The sequence below is a fragment of the Rhodamnia argentea genome, chromosome 10, assembly GCF_020921035.1.
Source record: "Rhodamnia argentea isolate NSW1041297 chromosome 10, ASM2092103v1, whole genome shotgun sequence".
Classification (NCBI taxonomy): Eukaryota; Viridiplantae; Streptophyta; class Magnoliopsida; order Myrtales; family Myrtaceae; genus Rhodamnia; species Rhodamnia argentea.
Genome location: NC_063159.1, coordinates 8,771,763 through 8,794,911, shown reverse-complemented (window position 1 = coordinate 8,794,911; position 23,149 = coordinate 8,771,763). Strand labels below are relative to the sequence as shown.

At 39.5% G+C, this 23,149-nt stretch overlaps 2 protein-coding genes across 3 annotated transcripts; one reads left to right on the top strand and one right to left on the bottom strand.

The window, feature by feature from the left end:
* Positions 1-4,487: 4,487 nt before the first annotated feature.
* LOC115739280 (60S ribosomal protein L2, mitochondrial) lies at positions 4,488-7,354 on the bottom strand. Its single transcript, XM_030672286.2, has 2 exons — positions 7,133-7,354; positions 4,488-5,168 (listed from the first exon to the last, which is right to left on the bottom strand). The coding sequence occupies exons 1-2, from the start codon at positions 7,227-7,229 to the stop codon at positions 4,657-4,659; spliced, it is 609 nt and encodes a 202-aa protein (XP_030528146.1). The 5' UTR covers positions 7,230-7,354; the 3' UTR covers positions 4,488-4,656.
* A 3,195-nt stretch (positions 7,355-10,549) lies between these two features.
* Positions 10,550-19,990, top strand: LOC115739051 (acetolactate synthase small subunit 2, chloroplastic). 2 transcript variants are annotated; one of them, XM_048271931.1, is made up of 12 exons: positions 10,550-10,854; positions 11,396-11,618; positions 12,077-12,160; positions 12,251-12,319; positions 13,074-13,157; positions 13,270-13,425; positions 14,134-14,220; positions 16,267-16,371; positions 16,470-16,592; positions 16,826-16,978; positions 18,066-18,131; positions 19,722-19,990. In XM_048271931.1, the coding sequence occupies exons 1-12, from the start codon at positions 10,607-10,609 to the stop codon at positions 19,803-19,805; spliced, it is 1,482 nt and encodes a 493-aa protein (XP_048127888.1). In that variant the 5' UTR covers positions 10,550-10,606; the 3' UTR covers positions 19,806-19,990. The 2 variants fall into 2 exon arrangements, with proteins under 2 accessions (XP_048127888.1, XP_030527765.1); XM_030671905.2 differs by having other exon boundaries at positions 10,551-10,854; positions 11,405-11,618.
* Positions 19,991-23,149: the final 3,159 nt, after the last annotated feature.

The following is a 23,149-nucleotide window of genomic DNA, read 5'->3' as shown; positions in this document are numbered from 1 at the left end:
GGCGTTGAAGTAATCTGTTTTTAAAAAATTGATACTTAAGTGATCGTTTTGAAAGTTTTGACATTAAAGTAAACGCCGTACACAAGTTTTGGCTCTTATTGTGTACTTAAGTCAATATCTAATCTAGTGGAAAAAAGTGCATTTTCAAATGAAAACATTACAAAAAATATGGTCACGGAAAAACTCGCTACTCCCCGAATATCTCGTCTCTTATTTTAACTGTGAAATTGTGAACCTCTATTGACTTATGCATCGAAGGGCTCTTAAGGGAATAATCCTTGAAGATTCTTTGTGGGTTCGGGACACTCGGAGGCAAACAGAAAAGGTTTAATATCATAGAAAATTCCAAACCGGCCTATAATCTTTTAACCACCAAAAACTTCAAATTGATAGACGTATAACACATTTATCTTAAATTAATTTTCTGATTAGCAAATACCTTAAATTAGTACACTTGTGATAAATTTACTCTCCGTTTGTTTTTATTAAATCGGTTCAATATCATAAAAAACTTCAATTTGATATACACACATATATATATATATATATAGAGTAAAAATTTTAAATTGATATATCTGTTAACTTTCTCGTGTCGGCCATGGCCGGAATGGCAGCTAGATCGATAAAACTGGAATCCTCTCGAACCAAATGACAAGGGTCAAAAAAATAGCTCATCATGCCCTAGAATATGAAACAAAGATGTGGCCATCGTGTGGTCACAATTCATAGGGCTAATGATTGTACTATATAGCTAGCGTGAGGGGGTGACCCGTTGACGTTGACTTTGCTTTGCGACAAACCAAAGTTGTTGCCATCACGATGAAGCTCTGTCCATATTTACATGGATGTGAATCTTGAGGATGATACATCTCTCTCGTCCTGACATTTGATAATAGAGAAAAGGTGAACGAGGATAGATATATCCTTATTCCATAGTAGGCCGATCGAGTCAAAAAATTTTATCCAATCCAAATTGATTCATTTAACTGATTTGAATTAATTTATACATAGAGCAAACTCAAATGCTCATATTTGATCCAATTGAACTCGGGATCCATACTCAATATTGTTCCTCATTAGATTGTCGCCTTTGAAGAATGGGCAGCTTGATGGGTGACTTCGTGAACCGGCTTCATATTTAATTTGGATTGATAATAGGCTAATCGACCCACTAACACCCATCCTTTTTGTTATTTTACTTTTCAAAACTCTGACCCATATTCTAAGTCAAAGTTGACCCATGTATGACTCTTTTAAATAGATATTGGTTAACATAAGGGTTTTATGAGCCATTTTGATAGCTTTATTTCTTAGCTCGTATTTCATTAACGAGTTTCGTACTCTAGTATACTATTAATAAATTTCCTAGGAAGTTATATATGTAGTTAGGATCGGGATCTAGTTATCGGTAGAGCTATAGCTATTGAGTTCGCGATTTTCCGAAATTCAATTACCTATTTGATTGGATTTTGTTATTATTCAATGAGAACAAGAAAGGTATCTTATTATTAGAAATTGTGCCCATGTTATCCTAGCAGATGATAAGGAAGGAAAGCCCACTTGTGCTGGACCCATTAACTTATGGAATGGGCAATTGGAGTAAGGTGGGGGCGTCCTTTTGTACTTTTTATTCTTTTCGAAACGTTCAATTCGAGTAAGGTTGAAGTTCCTACTCGATATTCAACTATTAATGAAAAGGGCCATCGGACAATTAATGCCAGACAAAAGCCACGTGGTCAAGTTCAGGTCATAGAAAGATCCTTATCCTTCAATTTAAGGATAATTGCATTGAAAATCCTAAAATCTGTCGAGCAATAAACGAAATGACTTGATCTCATAAATTTAACAAGTTTCAGAACTCGATTGTACATTTTGAAAGCTTTAGAGCTCGATTTCACTTTCATGTTAAGTTTTACGACTTAATTACATATTTTGAAAGTTTCAAGACTCGATTACACTCTCGCGACAAATCTCGGGACTCGACTGTACTTTTTGAAAGTTTTACGATTCAATTGTGCTTTTTGAAATTCGGTGAACCCTTTTGTTTTTTTTCTGAGGAAATTAAAATTGGTTTTTTGTTTTTTTTTGATAATAATGTTATAATCCTTCTGACATTGCAGCCGACATCAACTCCATGAACCATAGTTTGAATGCGACTCAAACCAATAATGGGACATAGACACTTAAAAAATATATATATATAAAAAGAAAATAGAATATTTCGCATCTGAGATATCTATGTCACTTTCGAATATTTTGTTTGTCTCGGATTTTGGCAAATCCAATTGACCGAGTCTTTGGGTGGGGGCTGAGGGAGTCGCATTCAAGCGTCCAGACAAGACCCGACTGGAATTAAGTTGGATCCATCAGGATTGGGCCATGCGATGAATGCGAGTCGGTCGGTTTATGTATAAAGAAAATAAGATTTAGGAAAAAATTTGAATTAAGGACATAAAATGACTTTTGTTTTCTTAAATAAGGGTGTGATGTAAATTTCATTTCAAATAAGCACTTGCCCTCATTATTTTAAAGAATGACATAATCAATGGCATTTTCCTTTTTTTATTTTTATTTTCATTTTTCTTTTCTTTTTATTTAATTTTTTCCTTTCTTTCTTCGTTTGTTTTTTTGCCTTTCTTTTGGTACTCGAGGAAATCGCCAAGAAGGAGCCCAAATCTAAATTACGTTGGTTTCATTCCCTTAATTCAAAATCAATCCCAATCCCCCTTGATTAATTCAAGTACCGCTACACCAACAACGTCCATCAATTATCGGATATGATACCAATTGTTCATATCAATTGTTAGGAGCGCACAATAGAAGCCCGATATCTTTACTCGAGGAGATCACCAAGAGGGAGCCCAAGTCCTAACCTCCCAATATATTCGATTGAACCCATTTTTATTCAAAAATTTAAGTCAATAAGTTATGAGCCATCGAAGATATTGTTAATTGCTTCATATCACATCAATTATTCGATATGGGACTTCTCCAATATAATTCACACGTGCATCTAACAAGACGGTGTCGCCCGGGAGAGGCTGCTCTCGACGGCTGCAATAAGGGAAAAAATGACAGGGTAAATCTGTAATCTGGCACCCGAGATGAAAAGCCATAGCTTTCTTTTTTCTACCACTACGGGCACCTTCATCGCTCTTGCTTAGAGCTGGCCAAATAGGTTCACTATTCCTTTTTTGACTTCAATTTCAATGGGTTGAGCGACTTCGATTTCAATGAGCTGGCAAACTTAAGGACAGGTGAAAATAGGTTCACAATATCTAAAGCCCATTTTCAACCCAGAAAAGCTATTAGCCGGAGAAAAATCAAGAAAGAAAGAAAAGGAACAAGTAGAGAATTGCCAAAGAAAATAGGGAGACCGGCGAAGAGAACCGTTACTGGCCGGTGCCGCCTTCGGCGACGTCGCCTATAGTGGCCGGTCTAGCAGGGGGTATCGCCGGCGACAACGACGGTCTCACTGGTGACCGTTTCGCAAGCAAAATCCACAGTCTCGATCTATCTATATCGTGCTCGTCCATCTCTTTCTGCGTCTCTGTCTCATCCTAGGCATGAGGCTTACGCTTCATCTATATATCGATGCGACGACCGATTACTGAGGAATCTGGTGTTTTCTTTTTCTTTTGGCCATCTTTTTTTAACGTGATAAATAGGTTACTCGCACGACGCAACTCTCAATCGCGATTTTTCACTTGCCGATGCCGCTCGACACGAAGGAGGCGGCGAGCAACAACGTCGTGGACGATGACACGAAAGGGGGAGGAGGGTGATGTACCATCCGTATGCGATAAGCGTTGGCTGAGGATGCAGAGGACGGCAACAAGTGGGGGTTCGTTGGGAGGGACGTGTTCGCGTGCTCGGTGCTCTAGGCATTCAAAAAATGATTCCTTTCCCATGAATTTATCTAAGAAAAAAAAATTTCAATTTTTGAATTTTTAATTGTTTTTCTTTTCTTTCTTGGTCGACGATCGGCCACAGGCAAGGGCGAGCTCGCCCGAGGCCGACAAGCTTGAGGCCTCGCCAAAGGTCAGCGACTCGATGGCCTTGCTGCGACTCCCCGGCCTCGGTGAGCTCGTCCTTGCCCGTGACCAATCGCAGCTATCATCGTAGCTGGCAACCGACCACGGAAGAAGCAAAAACAAAAAAAAGAATATGAAGAATTAAAAACTTAAATATAATTAAAAAAAATTAAGATGGGCAATTCCAAAAAGTGTTTTCACCATTTTAGATTTTAGAAATTCATTTTCCTAACTTTATGCATGAATTTTGCATGAGCTGGAAATAATTTTCCGTTGACTAAATCATTTTCGACGAACCAAGCGAGTGAAAGTCCAGAAAATCAATTTCCGAAAATACTTTCATCCAAACAAACGCAGCTCCACCTCAATCCGACCCACCCATTGGCCACCTCTTTATCTTGTTACTTCTCTTCTTGCTAAAAGCATTCAAATGGGAGTATGGAAAAGAAGGTAAAAAAATTCTCAGTGGCATCTACGGTGAAACCGCATCACGGTGCACATACTGAAGCAGCTCGTCCCAAGCAGTGAGCAGATCTACCAAAATCACATTATCAAAGTCATAGTTGAAGGAGACTGCAATAGACAAACTAAACACGAAACCATTAATGAGAGAACCATGATTCTACTTCCTGCGCTTAAGAGGTCCAGTCTTGTACCCGGACTTGCAAGGCTTGCCCCATGGTGTCACCGAACACCTACCATAGCGCCCGCTACTTTTGCTACGCCCTTCGCCTCCTCCATGAGGATGATCAACTGGATTCATAGCCACACCCCGAACATGCGGCCTTCGGCCCAGCCATCTGCTCTGTCCAGCTTTCCTGAGCTTCCGACTCCCATGGTCAGGGTTGGACACCTGACCAATTGTCGCTCGGCATCGAGTATTAATCAACTTTGCGACTCCTGAAGGCAGTTTCACCATGACATGACTTGAAGTGGGCTCTTTCAAGATCTTGGCAGAGGTTCCTGCGGCGCGAACTAGTTTCCCGCCTTGCCCTGGGTTCACTTCGATGTTGTGGATCATGGTTCCAATACGCATGGCAGCAAGCGGCATACAACTGCCGATTTGTGAATTGACGTCGAGATGAAGCATTTGATTCATCATCTTCTCGCGGAAGGAATGAATATTTGCATCAGCTGCATAAGTCAAGCCATAGCAAGAATGATGAGGACTGAATTATTGAGTTTAGAAAAGCCTAAGAGCCAAAACATTCGGAAGTAGAACCTCTTTTTCATGACTTTCCCATCAACAACATAAAACTCTTTGCAGTTACATTACCAATCCTCAATGACTATTTACTTTGTTGAACATCAAGAGCACATGTTAAAAAATTAGATAAGAATAACAAAACAAAAACAAAAAGCACCATGTAGCACATGCAATATACACAGGACGCTCGAATGGAGATAATAAGTAACCAGAAGAGACTAAAGACCGAGAGAACCAAGATACGGGGATTGACACTTCCAGCACCCAAACTCGCCTACATCCATGCGCTAGCCCAGACCCAAACTTATGCTTTCACTCCCTTGCTAGAAGGCCTCGTCTCCAAGAGTTCGGCATATCACAATAGAACTATAGAACTTACTTAACACTTTCCGTACCAGACACATCCATACCATTGTTGGAAGGATTTATAGGCCCTCGGAATCTAAAGGTGACTAATCATGCAGAATATCAACCATTCAGACCATACTATAAGAGTGTTTATTGCTCTAGAATAGAAAAATAACTACAAGGACTTGACAAAAGCTCCACTCCATTAATGATGGTCCTACAAAGCTGAGACCTCGCAAACAAGTCATCACGTACGAGACACACAACTTCGATGAACATAAAGGGCTAGTCAGTTAGCAAGATTCTGGCTCTCACACTGAAAAGGACATAATGACCAGATTTGACTGAACATTTTTGTGTTATCTACATGTTCAATCAGACAGTTTCACACATAAATCTCCTTAGTGACTTTAATTGAGGTTTCTTTTTTCAATTAGAAATTTCCAAAATGGAAGATTGTGGAATTATTTACCAGCGAATTTGGTATCACTTAAACTTCCAGAGAACCATGAGAGGACGTAAGGTCCAACAAATAAAACTCCAAGAACATACTTCTTCACCAACGTCATGAACTATAAAATACTGAACATGATCAACTTCTACATTACTTTCCTTCAGAAGATGGAGCTAAGCATCAAACCGCCACGCTACTCAACAGCCTAAACCTGAAGCCGCTTAAATAAATACCAACACTCACTCCAAACAATGTGTACCATATGCTATAGTCAATCTCTCATTTATATGTCATCAATTTTAACCATTAGCACAATGTAGCATTAATGAAAACTGAAAGCCCTTTCATGCTTTCCAAATACCCTTGCTCTTAACTATCCCAAAACTCAATCGCCTGCCACCCTTTCTTCATGCCACCTCCTGATTTCATAAAATAACTCCACAGTTCTGACTAAAGTCATAAGAACTCGTCACCCTTAACCCAGCATCCAACAAAGAGCAACCAACTAACCATAGTGGGAGCCGGAGTGGCAAATTCATTTGTTTCCTTTTCCACTAACCCCAGCAAACTCGAAAAGGCGAACTCTTTAGCCTGTTTAAAAGTATCCGAAGGTCTAACAGCAACATATCTATCCAGTGTCTATGTACAGGCATGGCAAAAGCAGCTTTAGCTCTATTTGCCTAGCTTGTTGGCTGAGCTACCACTCACGAGCCTTCTCCTAATTGAAAGTTGCATCCAAAATTAAACCTTCAGACACGTTATAGATGACATTCTCCCGACTTCCGAGTAAAGAACACTCGAAATCCTGCGAACCAAACTACATTCACGCTTCTCCCACCGTTCACTGCGCATTGTCATCAGCCAAACGGTTCGAATCAAACTCAAGGGACAAAAACAGGACGCGGCCATGCATCCCAACCGGTGGTTCGCCAAACTAAGACACATACAAATGACATATCAAATCCAATCAGCAACCTTTTGTATCGAAGCCAGGGCATCGAGGACGAAAAATTTCCTCCATTTCTTCTCACCGACGGCGACTTGCGCCACCCCAATCTAACCGAAAAGAAGCACGGGAGACAACCCTACCTGACGAGAAATTGCGAGGGTTCTGGCTATGGATGCGCCCATTGACGAGTTTGTTGAGCAAGGTCGTGGACGCTCTTCCCACCCTCCATGCCATCATCTTCTTCGGATCAACTTCTTCAGTTCTCGGTCTCGGTTGTGCGTAGGGTTTTCGGTTATTGGCCTACACTACCCCATTGGTCTCGCTCTGCAGAAACGTCCAGCTCTGTACCGTACTTCATCTGGCGGGTCGGGTCGGGTCGGGGTCGGGGTCGGGGTCGGGGTCGGGGCCGGACCGGATAGTGAAATTCTATTCGGGCTCTGACCGTTTTATTCTTGTCTTGATTTTTTATTCCCTTTTATTGATATTTTTCATTGCCAAAGAAAAGCTAGCTTTGATGTTTTGTTATTTTTAAGCAATTTCTACCAGTGCATTTCATTAATGCAATAAAGATTGAAAAAAAAGGTAGCAGCTTTTCGCTCCAACAATAAATTTTCCGATTTCTCTTTTGAAAAACCGGGCATTAATACATAATTAATGATAGAGCGCAACCTTATTTTAAGGTTTATGTTTGAGATTTGATGCTCTTTCGTGTAGTTAATGACTTGGCATTTTTAAATTTAAATGTGACCATAGCTCTTAAAATCTCCCATAAAAGCATGGACTCTTTACTTGATTGTTAAAAATGGCCACGGGCACTCCTCTAATGGATCTGCGAACGGTGCCATAGCCGGATTTGCAAAAGATAATACAGGCGTGATTATCACGAGGCTTTGCTAAATCGGTGAAGGTATCCTCCGCTTCCCAAGCTAAAGCCCTTGCTATTCTTGAAGTGCTCCAAACAGTAGTTGTGTTCAAAGACCGAACCGAAAACTTTATCATGGAGACTAGGGATGATTGGTTCCAAGATGGATGGTTTTTATCTTAGAATTGAGAACCGTCCGTTAGGGACTAGTTTCACAAAATGTGAACCGTGAACCATCCACATGTTTCATGAATCCACTTGAAAATCGAACCACCGATCTAGTCCGGTTTTCGATTACAGTCCCACCGAGTACCAATATCAATTAAAAAAAGAAAAAGGAACCAATCTCTAGTGATTGAAGGAGAAAAAATTTCAATAATGCAAGATAACAATGTGGACAACGATTTAGTACCATTGCCACATGAAAAAATTTCAATATGCAAGATAAGAAGCATTGTAATATTTACAAAAGTTATTTCAAAAGAATATATATTTATATTATATAAAAAGACCGGTCCAGTTAGGTCGGTTGGATGGTTCTCACTCAAAATCGAGAACCGAACCCAGTACTGCCGGTTCCATAAAATTGGAACCGGAATCCGGACCGTATCCTCCGGTTACCATCCAAAATCGGCCGATTGAGTACGGTTCGGTCCGATTTGGGTGGATCATGGTTTTTTTGCTCACCCCCAATCGGAGACCAATCGAGCGGAACTAGTAGAAGCACCGATGAGCGGGCGAGCAGAGCAAGTTAATTGGGAAAGAGCGGCTCCTTACTGCGGGCCGCACAAACATTCTCGAGGCCCATCCCTCGATTAGTGTAGCCCACGGCCCTCGGGCCTTGAAGACCGACTTTGAATTTTGTTCCGCTGCCGGCTTCATGTGAAAGAGAGTTTTCAAATTGGATTCCCACTCTCTCTTAAGTCTTCAAGGTTGGAATTTGGGTTTATAGGGAACCAAAGTGCCGTTAATACTAGATGTGTTGACTCCAACGGGAAGTTCTAAAATTTAGTACCATGAAAAATCCTAAATTGATACGCCGATGATAAATTTACTCTCCATTAATTTCCGTTAAATTGGATTAATACCATGAAAATCCCCAAATTGATACACCTTTGATTAATAGAAGGTAAAATAGTCATGTCTCTTACCTAAAAAAAAAATGTCAACGATAAATGGGTGAGATAATGTCAGCAAGTCGTATCTCTAAAATACCGACTAGTTTATGCAACGCAAGGAATAAGCAACAGTAGCACTAACGGGCGTTATTACCTCATATGGCTATACTTAATAGTCCTTTGAGAACATAGCACAAACAATATCATGTAAAAGTACAATGTCAAAGAGCATGTCCATATTCATATGCATGTGACGCAAATTTTGTAGATACTCAATATGGCTCGAAGGCCAAAAAGTCCCGATCCGTCCTCCAAGCGATGGAAGCGGTTCGGCCTTAGTGGGGACCCCGGGCTGTTTTAGTGTAGATGGTGTATGGCACCGACCGACGCTTTTGATATATAGATTGACCGACTCTAGTTATGAGAGTTTTTGGTGTGTGTGGATGCTCTAGATGTACCAGGTAGAGGCGGTAGGTACTTTTTGAGACCCTCTCGATGTTATCTCCCTAGTTTGTATACGAACCGATCCGATCTTAGTCGGTCCTTAGTAAATAAAAGTGCTGATTTTTGATGATTTGTCAGTAGTTTTTAATGTTCCTCTACTTGATTAGTTGGCAGTTATCAAATAAATTATTACATAGAAAGGTACGGTATATAAATGTGATGGGCCTGGAATGTCATAGCTTTTGTGGTATCGGGACGCGTAAATCCGAGAATAGTCACATACCATCCAACTCAACAATTTGACGATAAAATTTAACGGATACTAACGAAGGGTAAATTTATCACATGTGTAACAATTTGTGGTAAATTTATCAAAAGTGTACTAGTTTATGATTTTTAGTCATCAAAATAATAGTTTGGGGTAAATTTATCACATGGGTACTGATTTGAGATTTTTTGTGGTACTAACCTAAGTTCTAACTATTGTTTGTGAAATGAAATCAAGTTTGAAACCTTTTAAATGATTTAATTAAATCCAAAAACCTTTTTCAAACAGTGCAGTCATGTTTTTTCGATGTAAAGTACTTAATATTGCCCACATATTTTTGCCTAGAGGGCATTTTTAGTTTTTTTTCAACAAAAAAAATAAATAAATGCACAAGGTAAGTAGCTCTTTTGTTCACTAAATGTTTAAGACTCGATTTGATCAATCGAAAGATTTACGATTTGCTTGCACTTTTCGATAATAGCTTAGAACCCAATAGAATCAATCGAAACTTTTACAACACGATTGCATTACGCATTAAAATCAAGGACTCTTAGTGCAATTCTCTACAAAAAAGAAGAAGTTAAGGCTCATTGATAGATCATGCTTAATTTATATATTACATATATATAATATAGTTAACAGGTTTATCATAAGGACTAAGGTCGAGTCAACATCTGTCAAAATTCAATAATCACGTATTAGGAAAATACATTGTACTAGATAGTCCAATGTCTAGCACGGATATGCTAAAAGCGTGAAAAAAGTTCAATAAAACATAGTTTAGTGTTGGCCACGTCAGCATTGACGACATGATTTTATTTAACAAAATAAAATAAAAAACCAAAAAGGAGAGAGTTTTTACCAACTCCTACTCCTACGACCCGGCGGCTTCAGCTTCCCTCGTCTCCCCTCTGCTCCTCAGATGGCGGCTGTCTCGTTCCGCCCCACGCCAATCTGCAGCGGAAACTCTTCCTCGGCCTCGAAGCTCAACAATGGCTTCTCGAAGCCTCTCGCCTTCCCGACGAAGCTCTCGCCGGCCGCGTCGGCCGCCGGGTCTCGCCACTCGCACAAGGCGCTGGTGGTGGCATCCGCCGGGAGCTTCGACAAACCAATCGCCGCCGACAACAGCCCATTAGCGGTCTCCAACCCTTCTCCCGTCACTCGACCTAAGTAAGTCTTGTCAGGGCTTCATTACGTAATGCTTCATGTGGTGCTTGGTAATTGCTAACACAAGCTGGGTATATGTTACAATACCTGCGCGGAACCTCTTGCTCGCATTCTTTCTTTTGGCTGTACGATGAGATGTACGTGCATGACATGCAGGCCCTTTTTGGGCTTTTGAAGGCGATTTGGTGGTTATATAAGGCTAAATTTAGATTCTGCTATAAGGCTCTCTGTTTGCTGAAATACTTTCGTTGGTTCATTTTGATTGTGAATTTTTAATGTGCGAAAAGGACGATGTAGAGACCAAAGGAGCAATTTTTCCTTGCGCTGGTTAGTGCTTGTTGTTATCAGTGGATTATGCTACTCTTTCAGGAGATGAGCTGTCTGATTTAAGGTTGGCCAAAAAAAAGGGTGTCTGATAGACAATTATTGTACGTCTTTTTTGTAGAATAAGGGTGATGATGATTTAGATGGAGGCGAAAGGATATTCTGTGTTATCGCATGTCTGTGACTAATTGATTATTGTTGTTAACTACTTGTGTTGCAATAATACCAGGGTCAGGAGGCATACTATTTCCGTGTTTGTTGGTGATGAAAGTGGAATGATAAATCGGATTGCCGGAGTCTTTGCAAGGCGGGGATACAATATTGAGTCCCTCGCTGTCGGTCTGAACAAGGACCGGGCCCTCTTCACCATAGTTGTTTCAGGAACCGAAAGGGTCTTGCAGCAAGTTATGGAGCAGCTTCAGAAGCTCGTGAACGTGGTGAAGGTATATTAAGACTTTTCACTGCAGATACCCCAATTGATTCTTGTTCAACCATGAGTTACTTTTCCTAAATGTGAGGGTTCATCCTCATTCTGCTTGACCTTTTTTTCTGGTGCTAGCATGTAAATAAGCACCCGTATGTATCCTATCAAGGGGAGTGGGTATGGGATCTGATTTGTAAGATCCTCTTTGCCTCTCTCTTAAGCATAACCATCCTATATTCTCACGTGTCCATAAAACTTGGAGAATGGATATGTCCGTTTCGCTTCTATTTGGTTCATTGTCTTTCATCCTTTTTGCATAGTGTGTGGAATATATGGGGTTTTCAATTATTCTTCTGCTGTATGCTTGAAAATGACTTCATTCATTTTATCTTGACAAACGCCAAAACAACCCTTCTTCTGTCTAGTGTCTTCCTCCTTTTAATATAGTTGTTAGTCTGAGTTAATCACCATGTGCAGGTTGAAGATATATCTAACGAACCCCAGGTTGAGCGTGAATTAATGCTCATAAAAGTCAGCGCCGAACCTGAACATCGTGCTGAGGTAGTTGATCTTTTGTTGAGTGCCACTACAATGATGTTTACCTTTATTAACAACTCATTCTAAGTTACACTTCCTTCTTGGAATGTTCAGATTATGTGGTTGGTGGACATCTTTAGAGCAAAAATTGTGGATATTTCCGAGCACTCCTTAACAATTGAGGTGATTTTATGCGACTTTCTAGCTCACAGTTTTCGATGCTTCACTGCATATCCGGAACTTTTCTTTTTACGATTTGATTAAATCTGTAATTAGAGGTCTGGAATGACCTTACCTCGACTCAAAGAACATATCAACCACGAGAATTATAAGTTGGGCAGTATAAATACATGCTGAACTCTTATTCTTATTCTTCTTCTTCTCAGTTCCTATAAGATTGATAAACCAGAATGTCTGTTTTGTGCTGGCAATTTTAATCAAGACCAACACGACAGAAATGTGCACGATTCAGCATTAGACCAGGAAAAGGTGCAATGAGATGGCAAGCTATTTTGGTTCTGATAGATATTGGCATTTCTTTCTTTTTTGGGTTCTGCGGAAAAGACATATAAAAACTCTTGTTGCCATCTAATGATGATCATTGTGGAATCAAAAGATGAATTTTTTTCCTTCGTTTTTTTAAAATTAATGAGAGTTGTGACGAATAGATTAACAATCTAATTTAATCACAAAAATGGATAAGGTTCACCGTCCATGTTCGTCTGTTTTGCAGGGTTAACATGATTTTTACATTTGCTATTTAAGTTGGCATGTTTATAGCTACTAGCAATGAGTTGGCCATCTACGGGACTTCAATTGACCTCATACTTATATTGATTTTGTGCAGAAATAATGTAATTTGACTATTTATGTTGTCAGTATGTTAATGGTGTCGACCTTGACAAGGCTGCTCTCATGGGCTGATTCATGTGACTAGGTAACTGGAGATCCAGGAAAGATGGTGGCAGTGCAAAGAAACTTAAGCAAGTTTGGCATCAGGGAAATAGCAAGAACTGGAAAGGTTGGACACATCTAGATTCCATGTCTAACATCTGTTTTATTTTTTGTAAGTCAACAGAGATAGCTTGTATGACATGCATCCTATATAGCAATGAGATCTATTTTTTCTGTAGATTGCTCTTAGAAGGGAAAAATTGGGCGCATCTGCTCCATTTTGGCGATTTTCAGCCGCTTCCTATCCGGATTTGGAAGGAACCATGCCCGTTAATTCTGTAATGGCGGGTGCTAGAGATAGAACAGTTCCTGGTGAAACTGATGCATATGTTGGGGTATGTGCATCTCAAAATATTTTTCTCCTCGACATTGGAAGGCATGTTGTTTCTCTATAATGTCCATTTTCCTCTTCTTCTTTTGTTTTTTCTAATGGTTGTGTTTTGTGTGTAATCTTTGTGCTTACCTATGGTTGTTCCTATGAGATATTTCCAGCCAGCATTTTTTATTTGAAGTCTTCTAGCTATCTGGGAGACCCTATTCTTGCGGATTTTATATGAGAAACTTGTTGCCTGTAGTTTTGTAGTAATTGGTTTCTTGACTTGGCTCATGAATTGGGTGGCAGATGTTGATCTGAATTAACATTCTGCTGCCACGTACTTAGACTTGCAAAGAGGTGCTTTCAAGCTTTGATGCTAGTGTTAGTATGTTGCTATCCTAAAATACTTTCATGGTTTCTGCTTTTTTTGTTATTACTGACTTGACCTGTCTTGAATGAGTCAATTTCTTCGTAGTTAGCTCTGATGCATGTTTGTAGTTTTTTTAGTAAAGAAGGATGGTTACTCAATTGATGGTGAACTGTAGATGGTGGTGTATACATACATTTTGTGCTTTTCTTTAGCTGTTAATGTAAGATTTGTCTGGATTTGTTGGCAGTTGATGGAATGCCATACTCTTTGATGATTTTGCTTTTTCCTGGTTGTGGATATGTTATTTCTCGACTTCATTGAGTATGTATATGTTTTCATTGTTGTTTTCCAATGAAGGGAGATGTTTACCCAGTGGAGCCAACTGACGGTTTCAGTGTCAATCAAGTGCTTGATGCTCATTGGGGCGATCTCAATGATGAAGATGTAAGAAAACTCTGAATTTTCTTTGCTGCTTATGACCTGACCTTTGTTCTAAGATAAGGTACCGGTTTAAATATGGTTTTAGTAATGTCGTTTTCTTTTTACCTTGAAATGTAAAAAATGTTGATATCATGTGGAGGGAGACATCCTTATGGGTGGGATTGTCTGAGTGCATTTTGCATAACTGGCCACAGCATTGGACTAATAGTTCTAAGTTTAATTGTGATCTGTGGAGTGGAGGTGTGACATTTGAAACCCCAACTTTCAAGGGTTTTAAATATTATCAGCAATATTAACTATGTTATTAGTACCTATATTTACCATTCAAGGGTGATATTATCTGGTGTATTGACTTAATGAAAGCAATCAGGACCAAGAGTTTGAATCTTTTTCCTTTTCTTTTTCTTCTTTACTGGCAACTATTCTGGAGATTAGGTCCATATTGGTGCTTAATAGACCGACTGAAACAGTTTTAAATTCTTGTGACTATGCATGTTACTGTATCCTAGGGAAGTAGGGTTGGCCCATCTGGATTTTTTTCATAGAATGGTATGGTCGAAAGTACATCACAAAAGTTGGTTCCCCAATAACACTTTGTATTATTTGGTTGATGAGGGAAAGAAATAATAGGATCTGTTAGAATTCTGGATATTTTCCAGCCCCAAATTTTGTCTTTTAGTGAAAAACATAAGCGGCTGCAAGGTCCATGTTCATTGGAAATTTGGCTATCTCCTTTTCTGAAAAAGGAAGACAATGTCCAAAGAAATCTGAAAAACAGGAAAATGTCTTCTCGGTTCCAGTTGAGATGCCCAAAAAGGGGGAAGATTGACACTTCATAAAGCATTTTTCATAGTTATGATCAAGCCAACATATTAAAAAATAATCGTAATTTTAAACTGTAAAATAATATTACAAGCTTAACTCTAGCAAAGCTGAATTTGGAAACATAATAGGTTCGGAAAATTGTCCCTGAAAATGAAGGTCGGGAAAGTTCATGAAGTACTCATTATTTATAGGAGCGGGACAGACTCATTAGAAGGTTCAACAAATGGCAGAGTTAGTCATTGAAGTAAAATACTCCAATCTTGTGTGTAATTGAAAATGTATTAGATTTCAGATAACAACTATAATGTCTGCAGATAGTATAGTTTTATGTCTAGAACATGGCTCAAGTCAAACTTATTCTTTAAATGTGGCACGCTAAAAATTGATATCAACAACTAGGCCACTACTGGAATGTCTTCTGATTGAAGTATGACAATGCCTCGATTACCAGTTTGATTTTTTAATGTAGTTTAATTTATTTTTATATCTGGCATTAGTATCCAAAAAAGGACATCGATAGATACTCTATGCAAGTTTATTATTTCCTCTATGTTCTCGGAAAAAGTAGAACTTTGGAAGGTAAAATGTCGAAAAGATGGAAGAAATGATTTTTGTCTATTGTCAAGCTTAAGTTATGTCGTGCTTCCAAAAAAAGCTTACGACAAGATTCTATCACTAATTAATACAATTTGAGAAGAAGGATCTTAGCTTTCATTTGTATTTACTTAAATGTCCCTTGCTTATTTGTTTCTCCATTAACTGTCAGAAGCTTTTAAGCTCTGCATCCTCAAACTGATTTTTCTATTCCAATTGATTCTGAGAGAGTTAGATCCATAGCTGTCACATTGGCACCTCTTGCAAATGTGAACAGTCTGCACAGCATTTGCCCGCTGTACTATTCAGTGATAGTAGCCTAGCTGGCTTGGCCATAGCGCACCATTGCATATAATTGAAGCGTATGAGGCATGTGCTGAAATTGTGGATGTGTAAGGTGGTTGAATATAACCAATTAAGTCATAAAAGTTGCAATCTAATTAAGGAAGAACTTGTGATTTTTAGAGCTCTTTTTGCGAATGAAGGAATGACAGTAGTCTTCTGTTTTATATGACGTTGTCCGATTTAATCTTTCTACGATCCATTTTAATTATCAAACATTGGCATGGAACAGTATTTTTAAACTGGGTAAATCAAGACCGGGTTCTTTTTGTTCCGTTTTTTCACCAGATGAGTGGACTTCGGTCACACACTCTATCAATGCTCGTTACTGACTCTCCTGGAGTTCTCAATATCGTTACGGGTGTCTTTTCAAGAAGGGGGTATAACATTCAGGTAATTTTGGCTTTGGTGTCTTATGCCCAACACTTCTTCATTCTTCTTTAATCATTTCAACTGTTCTCAACTTGCCAAACATCTTTTCGTGTTATCAGAGTTTAGCTGTGGGACACGCAGAAGTGGAAGGACTCTCTCGCATTACAACCGTGGTTCCTGGTACTGATGAATCAATCAGCAAGTTGGTACAGCAACTTTATAAGCTGGTAGATCTCCATGAGGTGAGAATTCAGCTGTCAGGCGACATTTGTCAATTGCCTGTCTGGGGGAGTCAGGGGTTCAATACCTTGTTTCTTACCTCAGATGGATAGTGTTTCACAGTTGCTCTGCAGTGCTATGCAGTTTTGCTGCTCATGAGAAATTATGATGCTGGGGGTCACAGAGTTAATTTGTGTGATTTTGTAATTGGCTGTGATGACTTGTCTAATTACTGGTTGGGCTGTCCTGACTCTAGGTTAAGGATATAACTCACGCACCATTTGCTGAACGTGAGTTGATGCTGATAAAGATTGCTGTAAATGCTGCTGCTCGGAGAGATGTCCTTGATATTGCCAGCATTTTCAGGGGAAAGGCCGTTGATGTTTCTGACCACACAATTACTCTTGAGGTGAATTACTTTGGTTACAATAAAGTAGCACTTTTTTTGTCCATAAGAACTTATCCCCTCCCTTTGCTCAAATGCCTGGGTTGCTGTGACAAATTTATTTCGCAAAGTTAGCATACCACCGACTAATATTTCAACACAATGCAATTTATCAAAGGAGGATACTTTGAGGATGTTTTTCTAAATCTTATGGCTTTTTGAGTGGCTGAAATTGTATTTTCTGCGGAAAGCACATTGTGTGATCAGCCAGGTTCTTCATTGCATAGTCTTATCCTTTCTATCGATTTCCTTCTGTAATTGGTACAAAAGTTGTAAAGACACTTCAAGGAAATGGTTTGCAGGTCATTAGTTCAGAGTCTCGATTTAAAAGAAAAAAAAATTATTTATGGAAAACCACAGATGTAAGTTTATATGGACATTTATTAAGAGACATAGTATATGAGACAAATATTTAACATTTGTGTGCTAAGCAACTCAACTGCTCAACCAGAGAGTCCTCTTCACATAGTAATGGACAAATAAGGTCTATAATAGGGTTCAACAAGCACATATACTGAAGTTGATTTACCATTTTCACAATTTGGTTTTTGTGTGAAATGTTCAAAGCAAAATAAACCAAAGGAAAGTAGGGAAGACGAAATGAAAGAATCCGCATGTCTTCCTTGTTAATCTGAAGAATCTGGTCATCCGTTTTGTCTAGATGCTCATATAACAAAATTGACCTAATATATGAAAATTTGAGAAAGAATGTGTGGATTTTATGGTAAAGTTCTTTTAAGGGATCAGTTTTGTATCTATGCAGAAAAAAAGGTCGGAACCAATGAATCTTTTGGGTTCAGGAAGACTGTGCATCTTAAGATTAGACAAAAGAAAAGGACTTATGAGAGCTAGTGAATCTAGATCCTTCTAGGTTGATGTGAATCTCATCTGCTAAGTACTTCATCAATCAGAAGTGGATGATAGCACAGGATGTTCACGACTTTGTTTTGTGCTTGTATTGCGTTTACTTCACCTGCAGCCTTATGTTCATCCACCATTATATGTGCATTTACCCCGTTAAAGCTGATTATTTGATTGATTTTGGTCCCAGCTCACAGGAGATCTGGATAAGATGGTTGCGCTGCAGAGGTTGTTGGAACCGTATGGCATTTGTGAGGTTCGTCTTTACAGAGTTTTTATTTTTCATTCTCAACTTGACTATTGCTATTTCTCTATGTTGAACAACCTAAACACTCTAGATTAGAACCTTGGCTTCACTGGCCTGTGTATTGGTGCTCCAAGTGTTCAACGTTATCAAAGGCTGTTTACCTCAGATGACTTCTAAATTGTTCTGTAAACCTGCGTTTCTGGTGACGGAGGAAGTGCACCTGAAGCCATCTCCCAGTGTTTTGACTGTGGGTGTACAAAATTCCTCATTGATATTGGAGACACCAATTAATACATTTTCCAGTTTCGTTTCCTGGTGTTCCCAGCCATACTGGAGTTCTAAGTAGCACTAACACCGACATGCAACACAACTCGACACGACTTGCCGACCCGTCATTTCTCGAAAAATAGAGAATTCCGACACGTTGGGACACGTTGTACATCAAATATATATATATATATATATATATATAAATGATAAAAATCCAAATTAATTTGACTCAAATCCACAAATAAATAAATAATAAAAAAAGAGCCTAGAATGAATTTACGCTAAAAACATTAATCCACCATTTGTTGATATCATTCATTGTTTCAAATTGACAAATTCAACTACATTCCATTCTAGTAATCTATAAAATTTGGAGAGAAAAAACAAACTAGCAATCCACATCCCACCATTAAATTTAACATTTAACTAAGACAAAAAAAAAAGCCATAGGGAAGATAATGCAAGGTGATTAGGGACGTGCGAGCGCCGAGAGACGAGAGACTAGAGGGTGAGAGAAGCCGAGAGAGACGAGAGACGGCGATTAGGGCTTGGGCAATTAGGGCCGAGCTGATTAGGGTGGAGGATTTTACATTATTAGGTTTCGATAGATTTACATTGTGACCTCTAAAATATTGAAATTTCTTAAAATAACCCCTTGCGTGTCGGGATTTCGGATTCACGTGTTGGGAGCTTGTCGGACACCGACATGAAGGCCCCCGGAGAGTGTCCGTGCTTCTTAGTTGGCCACTTCTTTGTGGCGTTTGACTGCTCCATATTGTCCTTTGTGCTAGTTCTTGGCTGTCAAGGTAAGGGAGAAGATGCGATAGATAGAAAATTTCCCTACTTTGTTGTGGAAGGAGATGCTGAATGTAGCTATAAGATGCAGAGGAAAGAACACAGTTCTTGACCCTTCAAAAGAAAGCGTGGATTTTAACGGGGTCTTGAGTCTGCTTGGTTGAAGGAGGGCGATTGAGGTAGAAACTTTTTGCCTGAGATAAAGAGTTAACTCTTTGACAAATCCGACAATTAACGGTGGGATTTAGGAGGAGGAGGATGAGGAGGCAGAGTTAAGGAGGGCAGTCACTACCTTCTATGAGTAGAGAGACCCGTGTTAGATGGCATACTTCATCTAACCACTTTATCCCCCCTGTAACATGAGATTATGCTTACCTCAGGTTCTTTTTTTTTTTTGTTGAACTTTAATTTTAATTTTTTTTTGATCAAGTAAAATTATGCCGCTTTCATTTGGTCTGCAAATTCAACCATGTTTAACCAGCAACAATAACTAATTATCTTATCAAATTGCCGGTTCTTTTTCCACTGTTGCAGGTGGCACGAACTGGGAGAATAGCATTAGTACGCGAGTCGGGCATTGATTCTAAGCACCTGCGTGGATATGCTTTTCCTCTGTGAGTTGTGAGGCTTCTCGTGCTAATGGGAAGTTCGATGCGGTCAATGTTTCTTTGCCAATTGCCAGGGATCCTAGAGTAGTCCCGTTAAATGGGTGAGGAAGAAATAACTTATGATGAGCAATGTAGAGCTTCACGTGTTATTCCTGCGTGCTGCACGTGTGGATGTAGTTTTGTAATTTTTAGTGAGGGACTAGGAATTTTTTTTTTTTTTTTTTGGTCCAAGAGGGAATAGGAATTTGCATGTTGGAAGTCTGGAAGTTCTTGTAGATGGGTTATTTGTATTTCCTTCAGAAGACAGAAGGCAGTGCAAAGACAAACAGAAAACAGAGAACCACTGCCGATTTAATTTTAGGGCTGTAAGATACACATTTACGTTCTCACAAACAATCACCCTGAAAGAAAGAGAACCTCTAAGTCCTCGCAAACATCGGCAGTGGAAATACAAACAGAAAACAGTTCTAAAACACAAGTGACTTATTTGCGAGAAACCAGGACCACCTGTTTCCCGACGTTGCGACCACAGAACAGCCTGAGCAGAGCTGCCAGACCATTTTCGAGCCCTTGGGCAATGTGTTCCGCATAGATAATCATGCCCTCTTTGAGCCAAGGCAAAACCATCTCCAGGAACTTTGGATAGAGATGATAATAATCAAGCACATTGAAACCTTCCACTCGAACCAGCTTCATTTATGGCTTTGGGCTGCTCAAGATTGTACTGCGGATCCGGTTCTATCATCCTAGTTGAAAGCTTCGTCGAATTCAAGCGTGTTCTTCAGCAAGGCAACCTATTTCGCAGGGAGAGTAAAAGAAATGAAGAGACTAGCTAACAACGATTGTTATACATTCATTTTAGTGAGATGGTGAAGACGTACATCCAACACAGCCATCACGCTCTTGAAAAGTATCCTCAAATTGGAGAAAGCCTGCCACGCTCGTAATCCCTCGAGCATCGCTTCGGATTAATTCATAAAAGGGTGGCTGTTGAAGTCTTTAAGGTCCATGCTGATATAATTGTCTGCTTTGCCATGAAGAAGGATTTGGAGGAGTACATGGACTATGAAGTTGGTGAGATCTGCAACGATAGCTCAGAGGCTGATGGTGTGAAAACCTCTGGAGTCAGATAGTGACTGATCGGACTAAAAAAAGTCATCCAACAATCAATAAAATTGTACCTCCTCGCCAAAGTTTTTGTTTTCATTCTTCTTCAAACATTGTATTTTCTGTCTGTCAAAACAATTATTCACTATGTCTCCCATCAAATGTTTGGTTCTTCTTGACAGTAACATCTATAACACAAGAATCAGATTGTTCACCCAAAAAAAAAAAAAAAAAAAAAAAACCGAAATTGTTTCCTTTTTAATGCTGTGTGCATTGCTTCCATGTAATGTCTCTTTGGGGGAATTGAATTGAATAATCTAAAGCTGCTGTAATTGGTGGTGTTATTCGCTTTCCTCTGCTGTTGAATTTAGATCCTTAGTTCTCATGTGTGTGATAATGTCCTTTTCGGTTAAGTTGTAAAACATTTCAAGTCAAGAAAAGAAAGATGACAGTGTCAAGCTCAGACAAAGCTCGAATTGCCAAACTAGATGCAGAAAAACAGTAACATTACTTCCACTTCACTGAATTCTAAACAGGCAGAAATTTTTAACTCTTTACCCTGATTTTGGGTAAATAACAGAAGCAGTTCAGTAGCAAACGATTGAATTTCACCCAAGAGCCAGCTCAGTTTCTCTTCGACACATTGAGACATGTTGTATATTAAATGTATATTTTTATAAATACATGATTATATAAAATTATCGAGAGTTTTTTCTTTTTCTTTTGTTGGGATTCATGATTATGTGTTTTTTTTTGTGCTGATTGAGTATATTAATTTTGGGGTGGCTAGATATATGATTTAAGTATTCGTAATATTTTTTTTATAAATTTATATTTTCATCTCTAATTTATTGAAAATACTTAAAATTGATCCCGTGGGGTCAAAATGGCATGTTGGGATGTTGAACTTGTGCATTGCCGGTGTGTCCGGAGCACAACTACATGTGGATCATACGTCGAAGAGTGTCGGAAGTGTATCGGAGTATCGAACACGACACGGAAACTTTCGAAAAGTGCTCATGCTTTTTAGGTTGTTGGGAGGAAGAGGAGGACCTTCCTTCTTCACCCAAGTCATTTTATGACTTTGGTAAGACATGTTGAGTCATCTGATCAAGAATGGATATCAGGCTAAGAGTTCTGTTCTCGTGAGTTTGATAAGTTATGCGGACAAAACAGAATAGACAACCATGGCACCGTGCCCGAAGCGCCACAGGAAAATGAATTTGTAGAACAAGACTTTGCTTGAGAGAACCCAATATTTGCCCTTGACCAAAAGTTTGTCACAAGATTTCGAGGCTGAGGCCGTCAACTCGGTGTATCACTAGATTAACAAATCTCTAGCATTTGTCCTTGTCTTACCGAATTCTAGAGGAAGTGTGAACTGGTGAATCTGCTGATTACTCGAGCCCGAGAGTATTTGGATGCCCTGTTTATGTCCATGTCGGGGAGGCGGAAAGAGTGCGTATTCCTAGTCTATGCACCAAAGGTGAAAGTTTACAGGGCTGTGGTGTTCGGACTTGAGATCCTAAATCGCCCATATTCATCATCGAAAGAAATGGCACCTTGGATGAATCAATGAGGCTCTCGACTAGCAAGGAGACATATGCAGTGAAAACGGTCATGGTACCGTGGAGTTTCGGGCAGATGCTTCGCAAATAACACGGGCATGTAGTCGGTATCGATGAGGTCCCGGCAAGGCTGGTGAGGGCACGAGTCATCCTAGAGTAGAGGATAGCACCGGTTAGGAGATGGAGCTCATAAGGACGCCGTATTCGGCAACGACCCATCTAGATTGTAGAGGATTAGAGAACCACAAAAGGTATAGTTATGCAGATAGCGCAACTTCTAATAGTGTTGCTTATGCCTTGTCTATTGTAGAGGACACAGAAGGCCCTCTCATATAGAGAAATGGCATCAGGTGTGCATAATGAGTGCGCTTAACTTCTTTCCTATGATTAATTCTTGTGATTTTAGATTCATTTTAGGATCTGAAAACACTAATGAGTGATTTTAATTGAGCGGTTATGATATTATCTTCGCCGGCTATAATGGAATCATCCTGTTGATCTCTCCCATAGGAGCAGAAACCCCACCGAACCACATATATCTGTTGTTTTCCCAAAGCATGAGAGATCATGTGCATCGAAAAGTACAGTAAGCGACTCATTCGCGAGAAACTCCAATCACCTGTTTGCCGACATAGCTACCGGAAAACAAGCACGGCGAACCACTGAAAAGGAGCAGTAG

What these genes read in the sequence shown, in the direction of transcription:
- LOC115739280 (XM_030672286.2), bottom strand. Translation starts at nt 7,229, where the DNA reads ATGATGGCATGGAGGGTGGGAAGAGCGTCCACGACCTTGCTCAACAAA. An exon ending in CCCTCGCAATTTCTCGTCAG is followed by an intron (nt 5,169 to 7,132) that starts GTAGGGTTGTCT and finishes TGACTTATGCAG; the next exon opens with CTGATGCAAATATTCATTCC.
- LOC115739051 (XM_048271931.1), top strand. Translation starts at nt 10,607, where the DNA reads ATGGCGGCTGTCTCGTTCCGCCCCACGCCAATCTGCAGCGGAAACTCT. An exon ending in AACCTGAACATCGTGCTGAG is followed by an intron (nt 12,161 to 12,250) that starts GTAGTTGATCTT and finishes TGGAATGTTCAG; the next exon opens with ATTATGTGGTTGGTGGACAT. An exon ending in AGCACTCCTTAACAATTGAG is followed by an intron (nt 12,320 to 13,073) that starts GTGATTTTATGC and finishes TCATGTGACTAG; the next exon opens with GTAACTGGAGATCCAGGAAA.